At 32.6% G+C, this 18646-nt stretch overlaps 1 protein-coding gene across 1 annotated transcript in view; it reads right to left on the reverse strand.

Annotated features, from left to right (window-relative positions):
• The window catches only part of LOC141295705 (dnaJ homolog subfamily C member 17-like), an 80742-nt gene that overhangs the window by 48460 nt on the left and 13636 nt on the right, over positions 1–18646 (reverse strand). Inside the window, exons 3-8 of the mRNA XM_073826967.1 lie at positions 16032–16090; positions 14782–14869; positions 14117–14193; positions 13061–13154; positions 5575–5624; positions 2563–2640 (exon numbers count right to left, since the gene is read on the reverse strand). Coding sequence (XP_073683068.1) covers positions 2563–2640; positions 5575–5624; positions 13061–13154; positions 14117–14193; positions 14782–14869; positions 16032–16090 — 446 coding nt within the window. The remainder of the gene's footprint in view (positions 1–2562; positions 2641–5574; positions 5625–13060; positions 13155–14116; positions 14194–14781; positions 14870–16031; positions 16091–18646) is intronic.

Genomic DNA, 18646 nt, shown 5'->3' on the forward strand with positions numbered 1-18646 from the left:
AAATGGGCAAAAACTCTGCTTTTGACTCTGTGTGGCCAGAAAGAAGGAGAAAAAGAAAATAAAAGCGTGAGAAGGATGGTGACCCTAAAGAATCATATTTAATTTGACTATTTATAGTGCAAACATTTTCTTGCCAACTCTTATATGCTTAAAAATGTCCGTCATAAATCAGCAGGACGGCCTCTATTTCTGTTCGGAGCATGAGAAATGTTCTGCTAATGTTGATTCACTCCTCCGGCTCGTTCTGTTGCTCTCCACAAAAAACAATCAGGAATTCTGGGAGTGAGTTTGGAGTCGGTATTTGACCTTTGACCCTCGGAAAGGAGGACGCCCAGACTAAACACGGAGTCTCAAACATTATTACAGTGCCATTCTGAGAGCCAATCCTATGAAAAACATAAAGAATTGTATTGACAGTGAAGAAAATGAAGCCTATTTTCGTATTTTCATGACAATAATGCACATTTTGCTCCAAAAGGTGAATGTCTGGATGTTTTACTTTACAATAATAAAGTGCTGTTTTTATTAAATAAATATATTTTCAATTAAAATAGTATTTCATTTGTCATCATAGTCATGAGAATTCGGAGGAAATTAGCTTAACTGTCATGGGAAAAGCAATCAATTCTAAGAAAAAAAAAAATTAATTTACAGACTTTTTTTTGGTTAAATGTAGCCACAAAAATGTAACCACCAAAAAAAAAAAAAAAAAAAAAAAAAGGATATTTAGTATTTTTCATGCTTATGCAATAAATGCTATAAATTTGCAATGCAATACATTTTTTAATTAAATCCTTTTTTTTTTTTTGATTTTGCATTCAAAATACCACAAAATATTTAATAAGCTAACCACAAATTCCGAGAAACCGAGAAAATATGTTTTCTGTAAAATAAAGTCTAAATTTAATATTTATTACATTTTCAATTTTTTGACAGTTCAGCTCATGCAATAAGTCCTAAAAAAATAAATAAAAACGGAATATTTTAGAGAAAAAATAATAATCAATTTTCAATTTCCTTATTTTGATTTTGTAGCTAAACATGACCCAAAAAGTATTTTTTAAGGATTATTGCATTGCATTGCATTTTTATGACATTTAAGCTCATGCAATGAATCATAAAAAAGACGTTATTTTACAGAAATCATAACATTATAAATTAATTTTTTCTGTCTTTGGATTTTGTCATCAAATATAAGATTTAAACACAAATTGTATATTATATATATAATATAATATTATATATATAATCATATATAATTGTCTATTTTTAGTACTTTTAGTACATTTTTGACAGGTTAGCTCATGCAATGATGAATCGTAAAATAGATATTATTTTACAGAAGTCAATGATTTTTTCTTTTTTTTAATTTTGTGATCAAACAAGATTTAACAACAAATTTAACCTCAAAATCAAAAGAAAAAAATGCTTTCTGTAAAATAAAGTCTACCTTTAGTATATTACATTTTCACATTTTTTTGACAGTTCAGCTCATGCAAGTCCTAAAAAAAATTTAAAAATAGAATATTTTAGAAAAAAAAAAAAATCCACATGCAATAAGTCCTAAAAAACATTTTTAAAATTTAATATTTTAGAGAGAGAGAAAAAAAAATAAATTATCAATTTCCTTATTTTGATTTAGTAGTTAAACGTGACCAAAAAAAAAGTTTTATGTAAAATAAAAGGATTTTATTGCATTGCATTGTATTTTTATGACATATAAGCTCAAGCTCAATGCATCATAAAACGGACATTATTTTCCACAAAACATAATTTCTTTCTTTTGCTTTCACGTTCGTACATGACCCGGTCATATTCTTCACAGCTTTCCTGAGATTCCCCCTCCACGTTCAAGCACTTTCTATGAAAAATAGATGTTTCTGAGAATCTGCCGTCTCCGAGAATCAGTTTTACGGCCGCCTGGGAAAAGCAAAACGCACTTGACATTCAGAAACGAGAAAAACCTGCCAACAGTGACAAAGCAGAGCGTCCCACTGGAAGCCTATTTCATAAATCCAAACATTTCTAGAGGTTTCCAAGGGCCCGACCCGGGCTGGCGAGAGGCCGTACGGCGCGAAAGCGCTCCAAAACACACAGCCTTTCGCCATCCGCCCTCCCGTAAGCTCATTCCGTAAGCGTCTCGATGGGTTTGTGAGCTGTTTACGCCGATGCTGGAGTCTGCGTGTAGAGAGACCATTGAATTGAACACGTCATTAGCTGCCGGTTGCATGTGAAGAGCAGATTTCCTGCGAGTCCCTGGACGGCACTAAACGTGTCCGTAACGGTGGCATGTGCGCTGCGTTGCCTTCGGCGTTTTGCGCTGCTACAAAACTTAATGGAGCTCACACACGAGGGGAAATAAAAGCGTTTAATGGCTGATGTCATGCAGACCTGAAACCCGCTGCGCTGGACGCCACAACCTGCTCATTAACCGCACAAAACTGCTAATTCACACACGAGGTCACTTTCTCACACGCTTACCAGTCGATACGAGCTGATCACATTAAACTAATGAAGACCAATTAGCTCAGGAATAATTCGACAAATCTACTTGACTCTTACCTTTTGGAAGAGGTTTTGAAGGCATTCGTGAGAATAGCCGGCGTTGCTGGCATCCTCTTTTTTGCACTTCCACTTCAGCTGAGGATGAGAAAAAACTGAAAATCAGCATCAATGCAAGACTTAAAGATGCCAAAATTAACATTATCTAGTCTCCTGTAATTATTTTTTATTTTTGGATTGTTTTTAAATATTATTAACATTAACAAATGTCATTCTCATCACTGTAATACTGGAAAAAATAATATTTAAATCAAGTTATATTTTATTTATTGTGATTTTTCTTATTTATTTATTTATTTTTGGGCAATAAATATGTATATTAATGTATATAATATTATTTACATGTTTATTTATTTTTCCTTTTATTTTAATAATTTGTTCTCATTTCCTGTTTGGTAATGAATATTGAATATTTATTTAAATATGTATGTTAATGTGAATAATAAATCATATAATATAATATTATACAATATTATATTATGTACATTAAAATACATATAAATGTTTCCTCTTATTTTAATTATTTGTTCTCATTTCCTGTTTGGTAATAAATATTGAATACTTAAATATGTTTATTAATATAAATAATAAATGATATAATATTATATTTATAGATTTTTCCTTTTATTTTAATTATTTGTTCTCATTTTTTGTATGTGTGTGTGTGTGTGTGTGTGTATATATATATATATATATATATATATATATATATATAACTGAAACCAAAGCTAAATGCTTAAAATATACATATATTACATTATATTTTTTAATACTTTTAATATTATTTATTTAGCCTCCCCTTTATTGTATTTATTGTAATTGTCCTGTTTTTTATATTATTTGTTATTTATATCTATCTATCTAGGGGTAAAAAACTATATTAATGTAAAAAATAAATAATATAATACAATATAATATATAATAATATATAATATTTTATTATTTACATAGAAATATTTTTTTTCTTGTTTGGTTATAATGTATGTAATTTACATTTATATATTTTTTATTTTATTTATATTTTATTTGTTCTTTTTTTTTGTTGGTAACACATATGTATATTAATGTAAAAATAAATAATGCATATAAGCTATTATTACTTTATATTATATACATTAAAATATTATATTATGCATTACAATATAGTATAATTATATTATATTATATTATATTATAGTATATAATATTATTACATATTTGTTTTCTTTTTTATTTCGGGTAATATTCCTTCAAAAAGTGTTTCCTAATGCCTCATATAGAGTATTAATTTTATTTCTCAAGTGTTGCACTAAACCACATGCTCCTCCAAACTCACACTGTTTTAATTACAGCAAACCGGTGCAATAATCAGCTGTAACACAATATTTATCACTTCTTTAATAAAGAAAGCGAATGCGAGCACGGTCCAGAGACTCGGCTTTAATTAATGGAGCGGTCCAGTCAAAGAGCAAAACGCATTTGTTCTAAAACCTGCACTCGTTTAATCAGACGACTCCTCTGAGAAAGTCAACACGAATGAGTTTTAAAGAAAAATATATGTGCAGGGATACGTCTGAAACACTAATCGGCCCAGTCTGATCTATCAGAGACTGCTGGGAAAACTATTTAGGCCTGAGTTCATGCCAAATCTCACGTAACGTAACCCTAAGTTTGGTCTAATGGAGCGTTAGTGTTTATTTTTGCTGAAGGAGCTCACAAACATGACGCTAATTCACCGGAGGCAGGGATGCTCGGATCAGCTGGGAACACAATAATGAGATTAAATACATAAACACATTAGCTAACGTCTTCTAATGAAGAAAACTAAGAGCTTTCCAAAGGAAATACAGTTCTGTTGGTTTTCCATAGTTATGATTCTCCAGGCGACTCGGTGACACCGAAGGACAGGAACAGATCATTAATGAGAATTAAATTGTGGGTCAGAGAGTTCTCTGGTCTAGAGAGGACTGATGTACATTAGAGAGCTGGATGTACATGTGAAGTATGTTTATATTATTGGCATATGAAATCCTTTAGGAGAGCTCATTTCATCTGATTCCTTCTTTAGGAAGCATTCAGCAAATCACTGATAGACATGATGTGCTAATACAGGGTTTGCAAAGCCCTGGTGGTTTGAGAGTGAACTGCGAGATGATGAGGCAATTAATTTAATAATTAAAGTAAAAATAAAAAATAAAAATAATTTTAAAACAATAACATTAAATTTTCAAATAAATCAATAAATCATTCAAATTAAATAAATCATTTAAATATACATTTAAGATTTCTTCTAAATACATTTACAAATACAAAAAAGTCCAAATAAAATACTTGTATTTGTGTACATATGACTGTATGTATTATTTTATATTTTATATATATATATATATATATATATATATATAAAAATCTAAATAAAACACAAATTATGAAATATAAGCATGGAGTGTAAACATTATATTTTATATATACATATTTACTAAATAATTAATTTATTTGATTTAGTATTGTATAATATAAATATATACATACATAATAAATAAATGTCTAATTAGATGACATTTATTTAAAAAAATAAAATAAATTAATAAATGTCTAATTAGAATTTTTAATAAAACTAAATTAAAAACATTTAGAATTATAAAAAGTAAAAATACAACATTTGATAGAGATTTGAAATAAGGATGAGGAGCATGTAACGTCAATTTCATATTGTATTCATTAGTTCATTCATTCATTCATTCATTCATATAATTTAATATTATTATCATATATTAAATAAATGAACAATCAACTAATAATTATTATTTAATATTTCATGAGTAAATATATAATAGAATTTTTAATAAAACTAAATTGAAATACTTAAAATAAAAAAGTAAAAAAAAACATTTAACAGTATTATAATCAAATATTTTATATGTACATTAATTCATGTAAATTATTCATTTCCATGCACATATTTTTTATTTAAACTTTTTATTATTATTATTATTATTATTATTATTATTACATTCACTTCTATGCACATACCTTTAATTTAGGAGTCACGTCGCTGTTACCCTGATGTACTGTTGAAGAGTCTGTGACGATGAAGAGGACAAATAGAGAGAAAACAGAGAGGAAAAATGAGATCAATATCTACTCAGGAATTACAACCCGTCCTCTCTCATTCATTCAATCAGACACAAAGCCCCGATTTGAATCAAATGAGTCAAGATTTGAGCTCCGAAGCCCCAAACTGAATTATATGATTCATGTTCTGTGCTCCAAAGTTCTGATTAGAATCAAAAGATTTGTGATCCTAGTCCCAAGCCCCGATCTGAATCAAATGAGTTGAGATTTGAACTCAAAAGTCCCAATCTGAATCATATGATTCACGATTCGTGCTCCGAAGTTCCAATCTGAATCAAAAGATTTGCGAACCCACTCAGAAGCCCCAAACTGAATTAAATTATTCACAATCGGTGTTCCAAAGTTCCGATCAGAATCCAGTGTTGCGATCTGAATCAAATGAGTCACGATTTGCACTCCAAAGTCTCAAACTGAATCATATCATTCACGAACCATGCTCCAAAGTTCCGATCAGAATCAAAAGATCTGCAAACCAACTTCGAAGCCCCGATCAGAATCAAGAGTTGAGATTTGCACTCCAAAGCACCAATCTGAATCAAATGATTCATGATTCGTGCTCCGTAGTTCCAATCTGAATCAAATGATTCACGATTCGTGCTCCGTAGTTCCAATCTGAATCAAAAGATTTGCAAACCCACTCAGAAGCCCTGAACTGAATTAAATGATTGACGATCGGTGTTTCCAAAGCTCCGATCAGAATCAAAAGATTTGTGAACCCACTCCGAAGCCCTGAACTGAATTAAATTATTCACGATCGGTGTTCCAAAGTTCCGATCAGAATCCAGTGTTGCGATCTGAATCAAATGAGTCACGATTTGCACTCCAAAGTCTCAAACTGAATCATATCATTCACGAACCATGCTCCAAAGTTCCGATCAGAATCAAAAGATCTGCAAACCAACTTCGAAGCCCCGATCAGAATCAAAAGAGTTGAGATTTGCACTCCAAAGCACCAATCTGAATCAAATGATTCATGATTCGTGCTCCGTAGTTCCAATCTGAATCAAATGATTCACGATTCGTGCTCCGTAGTTCCAATCTGAATCAAATGATTCATGATTCGTGCTCCATAGTTCCAATCTGAATCAAATGATTCATGATTCGTGCTCCATAGTTCCAATCTGAATCAAATGATTCACGATTCGTGCTCCGTAGTTCCAATCTGAATCAAATGATTCACGATTCGTGCTCCGTAGTTCCAATCTGAATCAAAAGATTTGCAAACCCACTCAGAAGCCCCGAACTGAATTAAATGATTGACAATCAGTGTTTCCAAAGCTCCGATCAGAATCAAAAGATTTGTGAACCCACTCCGAAGCCCTGAACTGTATCAAATGATTCACGATTCGTGCTCCGTAGTTCCAATCTGAATCAAATGATTCACGATTCGTGCTCCGTAGTTCCAATCTGAATCAAATGATTCATGATTCGTGCTCCATAGTTCCAATCTGAATCAAATGATTCACGATTCGTGCTCCGTAGTTCCAATCTGAATCAAAAGATTTGCAAACCCACTCCGAAGCCCTGAACTGTATCAAATGATTCACGATTCGTGCTCCGTAGTTCCAATCTGAATCAAAACATTTGCAAACCCAATCCAAAGCTCCGATCTTATTAAAAGATTTGTGAACCCACTCCAAAGCCCTGATCTGAATCAAATGATTCACAATTTGTGCTCCAAAGTTCCAATCTGAATCAAAACATTTGCGAACCCACTCCAAAGCTCAGATCTGAATCAGGAGATTTGCAAACCCACTCCGAAGCCCCAAACCGAAATAATGATTCACAATCTGTGCTCCAAAGCTCCGATCAGAATCAAAAGATTTGTGAACCCACTCCGAAGCCCTGAACTGTATCAAATGATTCACGATTCGTGCTCCGTAGTTTCAATCTGAATCAAAACATTTGCAAACCCACTCCAAAGCTCAGATCTGAATCAGGAGATTTGCAAACCCACTCCGAAGCCCCAAACCGAAATAATGATTCACAATCTGTGCTCCAAAGTTCCAATCAGAATCAAAAGATTTGCGGACCCACTCCGAAGCCCTGAACTGTATCAAATGATTCACGATTCGTGCTCCGAAGTTTCAATCTGAATCAAAACATTTGCAAACCCAATCCAAAGCTCCGATCTTATTAAAAGATTTGTGAACCCACTCCAAAGCCCTGATCTGAATCAAATGATTCACAATTTGTGCTCCAAAGTTCCAATCTGAATCAAAACATTTGCGAACCCACTCCAAAGCTCAGATCTGAATCAGGAGATTTGCAAACCCACTCCGAAGCCCCAAACCGAAATAATGATTCACAATCTGTGCTTCAAAGTTCCAATCAGAATCAAAAGATTTGCGAACCCACTCCGAAGCCCTAATCTGAATCTAATGATTTGTGATACACAATCCAATTGGAGCGCTCTGAAGCAGTGAATCGTTTTGCGATACAATGGATTAACTGATTGGGAATTTCGAAAAGCTCAGTTTCATCCATCACTACTTGTTTTAAAATCATTGTCCAAGAATCAGAAAATAAATGGCTCATTGTCGGAGCTTCAGAGTGGTTTCGCAAATATTTTGATTCAGATCGGAACTTTGTAGCGCTGATCATGAATCATTTGATTCAGATCGGGGCTTTGGAGTTGGTTCGCAAATCTTTGATTCAGATCGGAACTTTGGAGAGTGAATCAAATGATTCACGATCAACGCTGTAATGTTCCGATCTGAATTAAATGAGTCACGATTTGTGCTCCGAAGACCCGAACTGAATCAAATGATTCACTAAAGGTGCTCCAAAGCCCCGATCTGAATCAAATGATTCACGATAGGCGCTCCAAAGTTCCGATTTGAATCAAGAGTCACAAACCCACTCCGAAGAACCGAACTGAATCAAATGATTCATGATCAGCGCTCCAAAGCCCCGATCTGAATCAAATGATTCACGATCAACGCTGTAATGTTCCGATCTGAATCAAATGAGTCACGATTTGTGCTCCGAAGACCCGAACTGAATCAAATGATTCACTAAAGGTGATCCAATGCCCCGATCTGAATCAAATGATTCACGATAGGCGCTCCAAAGTTCCAATTTGAATCAAGAGTCACAAACCCACTCCGAAGAACCGAACTGAATCAAATGATTCATGATCAGCGCTCCAAAGTTCCGATCTGAATCAAAATATTTGCGAACCCACTCCGAAGCCACTTTGGAGTGGGTTCCCGAATCTTTTGATTCAGATCGGAAGCTTGGAGCGCAATCGTAAATCATTTGATTCAGATTAGGGCTTCGGAGTGGGTTCACGAATCTTTTGATTCAGATCGAACCTTGGAGCACCGATTGTGAATCATTTGATTCAGATTGGGGCTCATTGTCAATAAATGGCTCATTGTCCATTGTGGCTCATTGCTCATTGTCCATTGTCCAAAATCATTGTCCAAGAATAAGAAAATAAATGGCTCTTTTAATTTGATCTGGTTTTTGCTAGTGAATCACTTGAACTGATTGATCAAAATCACAAGTTTGAATCAATCGGAGCTGTTCCAGCATAAATGACTCACTCAAAATAATTATATTTTTACAATGTTTTTAGTTATATTCAGTTTGATCCAGACTGAAATGACCTAGCAGAGATACTGTGAGACGGCACAATAAACTGTCAATAGTGAGCAGCTGTGTGTTGCGTGTCGTTAAATCTGTATTTATAGTAATAAGCACAATATTATCTGCACTGGTTTCAGGTCTGAGTTACAAAGCAAAGGCAGCAGCTGTTTCTGATGCTGTGAGCAGTGTGTGTTCCAGAAATCAACTCAACAATCACAATAAAACAAACTACTGGGCAAATTAAAGGATTAAAAGCACATAAATGTGATTCTTGGACTAATGAGGAAACGATAAATAAAAGAAGATTGTGTAACTCCAGTTTGGCTTTCCAGATTTGTAATTTAGCCCTTAAAGTGGCAGTTCACCTAAAATGAGCATTCTGTGATTATTTAATCACTCTTGTGTCATTCCTAACCTGTATGACTTATTTTTTCCTGCAAAAACATAGAAAAAACATAGACATTTTGAAAAATATCTGTCTTTTTAGTCCATGCAATAAGAGTCAATGGGGTCCAGTGTTGTTTGGTTCCCAACATTGTTCAAAATATCTTCGGTGTCCCACATAAAACAAAAAATCATACAGGTATGAATTAGAGCCACGTGATTTTGTGGAACAAAAAATCATTGTGATTTTCTGATCAAAACTGTGATTGTATTAAAAAATGTGATTTAAAAAAAAAAAACTCTAGGTTTGCTCTGCTTGTTGGTAGGACTGCACAATTTGGCCAAAGATGTTGTTTTATATATAATTATGACTATGAAACTATAATATAATATAATATAATACAATAAATAAATTATTAAAACAAAATAATTAGATAAAAAATAAAAATAAGAAATACCATTGTAATATTATTTCACTCTAAAATTAAAAACTGAGTATTTAAAAAAAATATAATAATAATAATAATAATAATAATTTTAACCTAAAGTTTTATTTTTTTCATTTTCAAACATCTAACCATTGCACTAAACCATATTGTGGTTTTGGTTTTATTTGGATTAATAGTGCAGCTAGTCTGGAACAACATAACCCTTTAGGCAAACTAACCCTTTAAAGATCTGTGTGTGTTCAGTTATTTAATAGTAAAGTTATTTGTTTAATTCATTTAGTTTATTAGCAAAACTATACAAAATAAGGATGCATGTCCCCATTTAGAAAGGTAAATGTTAAATAAATGTATATAAATGTTCAATGTGACATATTTATATTTTAATGCACTTGGCAGATGCTTTTATCTATTCTATCTGAATCAAACCCACTCTGATGGCCCGATCTGATTCTGAATCAAATGATTCACGATCGGCGCTCCAAAGCTCGATCTGAATCAAAAGATTTGCGAACCCACTCCGAAGCCCTAATCTGAATCAAATGATTTACGATTGCGCTCCAAGCTTCCGATCTGAATCAAAAGATTCGGGAACCCACTCCAAAGCCCCGATCTGAATCAAATGATTCACGATCAACGCTGTAATGTTCCGATCTGAATCAAATGAGTCACGATTTGTGCTCCGAAGACCCGAACTCAATCAAATGATTCACTAAAGGTGATCCAAAGCCCCGATCTGAATCAAATGATTCACGATAGGCGCTCCAAAGCTCCGATTTGAATCAAGAGTCACAAACCCACTCCGAAGCCCCGATCTAAATCAAATGATTCATAAATCCACTCTCCAAAGTTCCGATCTGAATCAAAGATTTGCGAACCAACTCCAAAGTTCCAATATGAATCAAATGAGTCACGATTTGCACTCTGAAGCTCCGATCTAAATCAAATGAGCCACGATTTGCACTCCGAAGCTCCGATCTAAATCAAATGATTCATAATCCAATCTCAAAAGTTCCAATATGAATCAAATGAGTCACGATTTGCACTCTGAAGCCCCGATCTGAATCAAATGAGCCACAATTTGCACTCCGAAGCCCTGAACTGAATCAAATGATTCATAATCCACTCTCAAAAGTTCCAATATGAATCAAATGAGTCACGATTTGCACTCTGAAGCTCCGATCTGAATCAAATGATTCATAATCCACTCTCAAAAGTTCCAATATGAATCAAATGAGTCACGATTTGCACTCTGAAGCTCCGATCTAAATCAAATGATTCATAATCCAATCTCAAAAGTTCCAATATGAATTAAATGAGTCACGATTTGCACTCTGAAGCCCCGATCTGAATCAAATGAGCCACAATTTGCACTCCGAAGCTCCGATCTGAATCAAATGATTCATAATCCACTCTCAAAAGTTCCAATATGAATCAAATGAGTCACGATTTGCACTCTGAAGCCCCGATCTGAATCAAATGAGCCACAATTTGCACTCCGAAGCCCTGAACTGAATCAAATGATTCATAATCCACTCTCAAAAGTTCCAATATGAATCAAATGAGTCACGATTTGCACTCTGAAGCTCCGATCTAAATCAAATGAGCCACAATTTGCACTCCGAAGCTCCGATCTGAATCAAATGATTCATAATCCACTCTCAAAAGTTCCAATATGAATCAAATGAGTCACGATTTGCACTCTGAAGCTCCGATCTAAATCAAATGATTCATAATCCAATCTCAAAATTTCCAATATGAATCAAATGAGTCACGATTTGCACTCTGAAGCCCCGATCTGAATCAAATGAGCCACAATTTGCACTCCGAAGCCCTGAACTGAATCAAATGATTCATAATCCACTCTCAAAAGTTCCAATATGAATCAAATGAGTCACGATTTGCACTCTGAAGCCCCGATCTGAATCAAATGAGTCACGATTTGCACTCCGAAGCTCCGATCTAAATCAAATGATTCATAATCCACTCTCAAAAGTTCCAATATGAATCAAATGAGTCACGATTTGCACTCTGAAGCCCCGATCTGAATCAAATGAGCCACAATTTGCACTCCGAAGCCCTGAACTGAATCAAATGATTCATAATCCACTCTCAAAAGTTCCAATATGAATCAAATGAGTCACGATTTGCACTCTGAAGCCCCGATCTGAATCAAATGAGCCACAATTTGCACTCCGAAGCCCTGAACTGAATCAAATGATTCATAATCCACTCTCAAAAGTTCCAATATGAATCAAATGAGTCACGATTTGCACTCTGAAGCTCCGATCTAAATCAAATGATTCATAATCCACTCTCAAAAGTTCCAATATGAATCAAATGAGTCACAATTTGCACTCTGAAGCCCCGATCTGAATCAAATGAGCCACGATTTGCACTCCAAAGCCCTGAACTGAATCAAATGGTTCATGATAGGCACTCCGAAGCTCCGATCTGAATCAAAAGATTTGCAAACACACTCTCTAATGTTCCGATCTGAATCAAATGAGTCGCAATTTGAGCTCCGAAGCACCAAACTGAATCAAATGATTCACGATCGGCACTCAAAAGTTCCAATCTGAATCAAAAGATTTGCGAACCCACTCCAAAGCCCCGGTCTGAATCAAATGATTTGTGATATGCAATCCAATTGCTCCACAGCTCCACTTCAACAATCACTACGTGCTTTTTAAAATCTTTGCAAGCTACGTCGAAATTCAAAAATAAATGGCTCTTTTAATTCGATCTGGTTTTTGCTAGTGAATCGCTTGAACTGAATGATAGAAGGAAGACACTTTTATCTAAAGTGCATTTAATATATCAGGCATATAATCATGCATTTCCTAGGAATCAAACCCATGACCCTGGCATTGACACAACAAGGTAAAAAAAAGAGTCTTTGCATTAATGCATCTGGCAAATGCATGAATGTAAATGTGTGTGAGAGTGTGTTTAAGCACCTGTGTTTATGTCTCTCTCTCTCTGGATCTGCTCTCGTATGAGTCTCTGTTGCTCCTGTAGTTCTCGTGATCCCTCTTCCCTCAGACGGGTGATCTATAACACAGAAACACGCAACCACACACATTCCTAGAATTATTATATGCATAAACAAAACAATACTCGGGTCGTTAGAATGTCCTAGAGGGACTCAGCTGGCCTGACCTGCAGTAACCCATCAGACTCCAGACGTCAAACACTGACACCTATTGGCTGTTTACTAATCAAACGAGGCATTACTGCAAAACTGATGCTTACAGACAGATGCAGCACAGATGAGAGAGGAGTTACAGTCTGAATGTGACTAGATTGATAGAAATGTATTTAGGCCATGCAAAATGTAGATAGGTTTGTAGAAATGTGTCATTCCATCACTTGCTCATTAACGGATCCTCTGGAGTGAATGGGTGCCATCAGAATGAGACTCAACAGCTGATAAAAACATCACAATAATCCACTCTCAGTCAATTAATTAACATCTTGAGAATAGAAAAGTTTTAACAAATGCACCATGAAGACATTTTAACTAAAATATGAGTCTGTGATCCATAATAACGTCACATATTTGTTTAGAGCTTAATCTGTGCAGATTTGTCTCCTGATTCAGACCAGATCACTTTTTCTTTTTTACTGGAAGAAGCGTTTTTATGGATTAAATATGGATTTAGTTAAAAGTGTCTCAAAGACGGATTTGTTTCAGCTTTTGTCTTCTCAAGATGTTAACTGATGGACTGGAGTGGTTTTGTGGATTATTGTGAAGTTTTTATCCGCTCTTTAGGCTCTCATTCTGACGGCACCCATTCACTCCAGAGGATCCATTGTTGAGCAAGTGATGGAATGAATGACACAATTCTACAAATCTGATGAAGAAACAAACTCATCCTAATCTTGGATGGCCTGAAGGTGAGTACTTTAGTAGTTGTACTACTAAAAAAGACATTTGTTAGGCTGTGACACACAAACCACAGGAAATTAATGGAGTTATATTTGACTTCACGCTGATCAAATGAAGTTCTTACCTCCTCTTCTAACGTTCGGGTGATTTTAACCTCTTCTGCTTTCACATTATCTGCCTGTCGCTCACGCGCCTCCAAATCTACAAAACAGGCAAAATAAAATGTCATATGCATTACACCGACAATGCATATGACAATGAAAGCTCATTTTCACCATGAAATAAAAGAATAAAAAGGTAAATCTCACAATTGTCAAAATTCCTGAAATTTTTTCCTTGCAAATTTCAAGTTTGAATTCCACTTTTATTTTTGTTTTTTTCCTTTTGCCACTGGATAAAAAATAAAAAAGTACATGCACTTTTTTTTCCACAATGGCAAGTTTATATATTACATTCCATACTGAATATTTTACCTCTCCATCTTGGAATAAAAAAAGCATTTTTTCCTCCTCACAAAGTTTATATCTTGCAATTCTGAGAAAAAGTTCAAATTGTGAAATAAAATGTCACAATTACCTTTTTTTCGTTTTTACCTTGTGGCAGAAATGAAACAAAAAAAACTGAAATGCAAGGAATGAGTTTATATCTTGGATTTCTGACGTTTTCTCAGAATTATGAGAAAATGTAGAAATTGTGAATTTTATTCTGTGGCAGCAACGTGCTTCCATGCAATCAGTGTATTCCCGTAATAATAGAGCAGATCTGAGTGTATGAGGAAGAGTAGCTCACCGAGTTTAATCTTCTTCCTCTTGTCATCTAGCTTTCTGTTTCTCTCCTCGGCTTGTTTTTTAGCAGCACGCACCTTGTCGTAAGCAGCCTGAAAAAAATGAACTACAAAATTAATGTACAAATTTAAAATAATGCAAACAAGCAATAAAATATATATTATAATTAATTTTAGGGATTCCAGCTGTCTTGGAAAACATATATATATATATATATATACACATATACATATACATATACACATACATATATATTTTTTTTATATGGAAACCTAAAAAAATCTTAATCTTTTCTAAAGATTAAAAAAAAAGAAAAAGCATAAGCATAATATAATTGCTAAATTTTACACTTCTACCCTACATTATCCCTTTTCGCCAAAATAATGAATCAAAATATGCATACATTTTTATTAATTTTTTCAACTATTTATGTATTGTTTAAATCTTTTCCATAGCATTAAAAAATATATATATATTGTGATTTTTAACAGATTTTTAAAAATAGATTTATTTGTTAAATTAATCAAATTATAACCATCATGAGCATTTTTGTAATAAATATGCAATTTTTAGTTCTAAAAAAGTTATTACTATTTATTTTGAATTCCTTATTCACTAAATCACAAACTATAATTGCACAACATTTTACCCAACAATAATTAAAATAAACATAATATTAAAAATAATAAATTATTAACTTTTTTAAATTATTTATTTAGTTTTATTTTTCATTTAATCTTTTCTAAAGAACTGAAAAAAAAAGCAAAAGCAAAATATAATTACAAAATTGTACATTTTTATTCCACATTATCCCTTTCTGCCAAAATAATGAATCAAAATATGCATAGATTTTAAATCATTTTTAACTATTTATGTATAACCATTATGAGAATTTTTGCAATAAATACACATTTTTACAGTTCTAAAAAATATTATTTTTTATGTTTAATTCCTTTTCACTAAATCACAAACTACTGGAACAGTCATGTAAACTCATTGGTTAAAAATCATGGAAACATCTGGAATTCTGTCATTTAATTATTAATTTGAATCATTATTGTTTAGTTACCAATTTGAATTCATGAGAATGTACTTTTTGTACATTTAAAAAAGTTTTTAAAACAAACTGTTGTAATTACAAAAGAGGAAACCAGCAGTCAAAGGCCAAGAACATTGAGAACCACTGATCTAACATTATTTTATGTGTTTTATGATGCATACAGGAACATCTGAAATGGCTCAGGTGACTCTCACCTTGGCAGCGGCGTCTGTCAAAACCTCCAGAGCCTGAGAAAGCTGGTGGAAGAGCTCCGCTACAAAGAAAAGTAAACAAAATCACATTAATTTGGCTGTAAAACGAAGCAGAAACTCTTGCACAGGCTATTTAGCATGTTCATTTTGCACCTTCTCTGACCCTTACAACTAAACAGACTGATTTTGAACCTCTAACCTTATGTAAATGATCTTGGTTATGGTTTATTAACCTCACCTCAGTGTGAGTAAAGTCACTTAATACTGAATATGTAATGATATGTTAATGAGGGCGGTCATATGTTAATGAGGCTGTGATGTGCTCATCATCTCTGATTGATTTTGCATTTTAGTTTCAGTAAATGTCAGGATAGTCCAGAGAGGAAGCTTTAAAATGTAAATGTTAGTGTGCATAATTTTTTATTGTATAATTTTTTTCCAAAGCATTAAAAAAGCGAAAATATAATTGCAAAACATTGTAACATTAACATTTTACATTTTTAATAATAATAAATTAAGATAATAAATCTTTTCTAACAATAACAAAACATCTTTACTATCACTTTTTATCACTTTAACACATCCTTGCTGAATAAAAGTATAAATTTCTTTCAAAAAGAGAAAGAAAGAAATTGTACCGACCCCAAACTTTGAATATGTAATGATATGTTAATGAGGGCGGTCATATGTTAATGAGGCTGTGATGTGTTCATCATCTCTGATTGATTTTGCATTTTATAGTTTTAGTAAATGTCAGGATAGTCCAGAGAGGAAGCTTTAAAATGTAAATGTTAGTGTGCATAATTTTTTTTTTTTGTATAATTTTTTTCCAAAGCATTAAAAAAGCGAAAATATAATTGCAAAACATTGTAACATTAACATTTTACATTTTTAATAATAATAAATTAAGATAATAAATCTTTTCTAACAATAACAAAACATCTTTACTATCACTTTTTATCACTTTAACACATCCTTGCTGAATAAAAGTATAAATTTCTTTCAAAAAGAGAAAGAAAGAAATTGTACCGACCCCAAACTTTGAATATGTAATGATATGTTAATGAGGGCGGTCATATGTTAATGAGGCTGTGATGTGTTCATCATCTCTGATTGATTTTGCATTTTATAGTTTTAGTAAATGTCAGGATAGTCCAGAGAGGAAGCTTTAAAATGTAAATGTTAGTGTGCATAATTTTTTATTGTATAATTTTTTTCCAAAGCATTAAAAAAGCGAAAATATAATTGCAAAACATTGTAACATTAACATTTTACATTTTTAATAATAATAAATTAAGATATAACTATTTAATATTCTATTTTTATATACATTGCTGCTCAAAAGTTTGGGATCAGTAAGATTTTTTTTTTAAGTCTCTTATGCTCATCAAAGTTCCATTTATTTGATTAAAAATACAGAAAAATGTAATATTATGAAATTTTACTGCAATTCAAAATAAGTTTTTTATTTTAATATACTTTAAAATATAAGTTATTTCTGTGATGCAAAGCTGAATTTTCAGCATCATTACTCCAGTCTTCAGAATCATTCTAATATACTGATTTATTACTTTATTATTCAATGGTGGAAACAGTTGTGCTTCTTAATATTTTTTGGAACTTGTGACTTTTTCAGGATTCTTTAATGAATAAAAAGTTAAAAAAAAAAAAAAAAAAACAGCATTTATTCAAAATAGAAATCTTTTCTAACAATAACAAAACATCTTTACTATCACTTTTTATCACTTTAACACATCCTTGCTGAATAAAAGTATTAATTTCTTTCAAAAAGAGAAAGAAAGAAATTGTACCGACCCCAAACTTTGAACGGTAGTGTATCTTGTTACAAAAGATTTCTATTTTAAATAAATGCTGTTGTTTTTAATTTTTTATTCATTAAAGAATCCTGAAAAATATATCATATTCCAAAAAAAATATTAGGGAGCAAAACTGCTTCCAACACTGATAATAAATCAGAATTTTAGAATGATTTATGAAGGATCATGTGACACTGAAGACAGGAGTAATGATGCTGAAAATTCAGCTTTGTATGACAGCAATAAATTATATTTTAAAATATATTAAAATAGAAAACCATTAGTTTAAACTGCAACATTATTTCTGTATTTTTAATCCAATAAATGCAGCCTTGAGCAGAAAATACATCTTAAAAAAATATTAAAAATCTTAATCATCCACATTATATTATATATAACATTGATAATTGCAAACATTTTTTGTATTACAAGCTTTCTAAAATGTTAGGTTTAAATATGCAAACGAGCCATTATTTAATGAAATATGAGCTAATTTGCATACATTTCTGCTAAAAAAAATCAAAACACAAGATGAAGTCAGTTTCAAAATTCTTGTTTAATGTTTTTGACATATTAGAGTCAGATGGATTCTGGGGATCTCATTTTGTCACGCCATAGTTTTGAAAACAACTTAGAACAGCCAGGAAACACTATATTTTTTACCATTGTTTTGGGGGAAAAAAAATGTATAAAATCAAGCAAATCATATATGAATAAAAATCCCTCTGCAAAAACCTTCAGGATATAGACAGGAATAAAAATGTAAAGTCTGGTGTGTGTAAGTGCTACTGAAGTGGAGAT

This window comes from Garra rufa, chromosome 21 (assembly GCF_049309525.1).
Source record: "Garra rufa chromosome 21, GarRuf1.0, whole genome shotgun sequence".
In the NCBI taxonomy this organism is placed as follows: domain Eukaryota; kingdom Metazoa; phylum Chordata; class Actinopteri; order Cypriniformes; family Cyprinidae; genus Garra; species Garra rufa.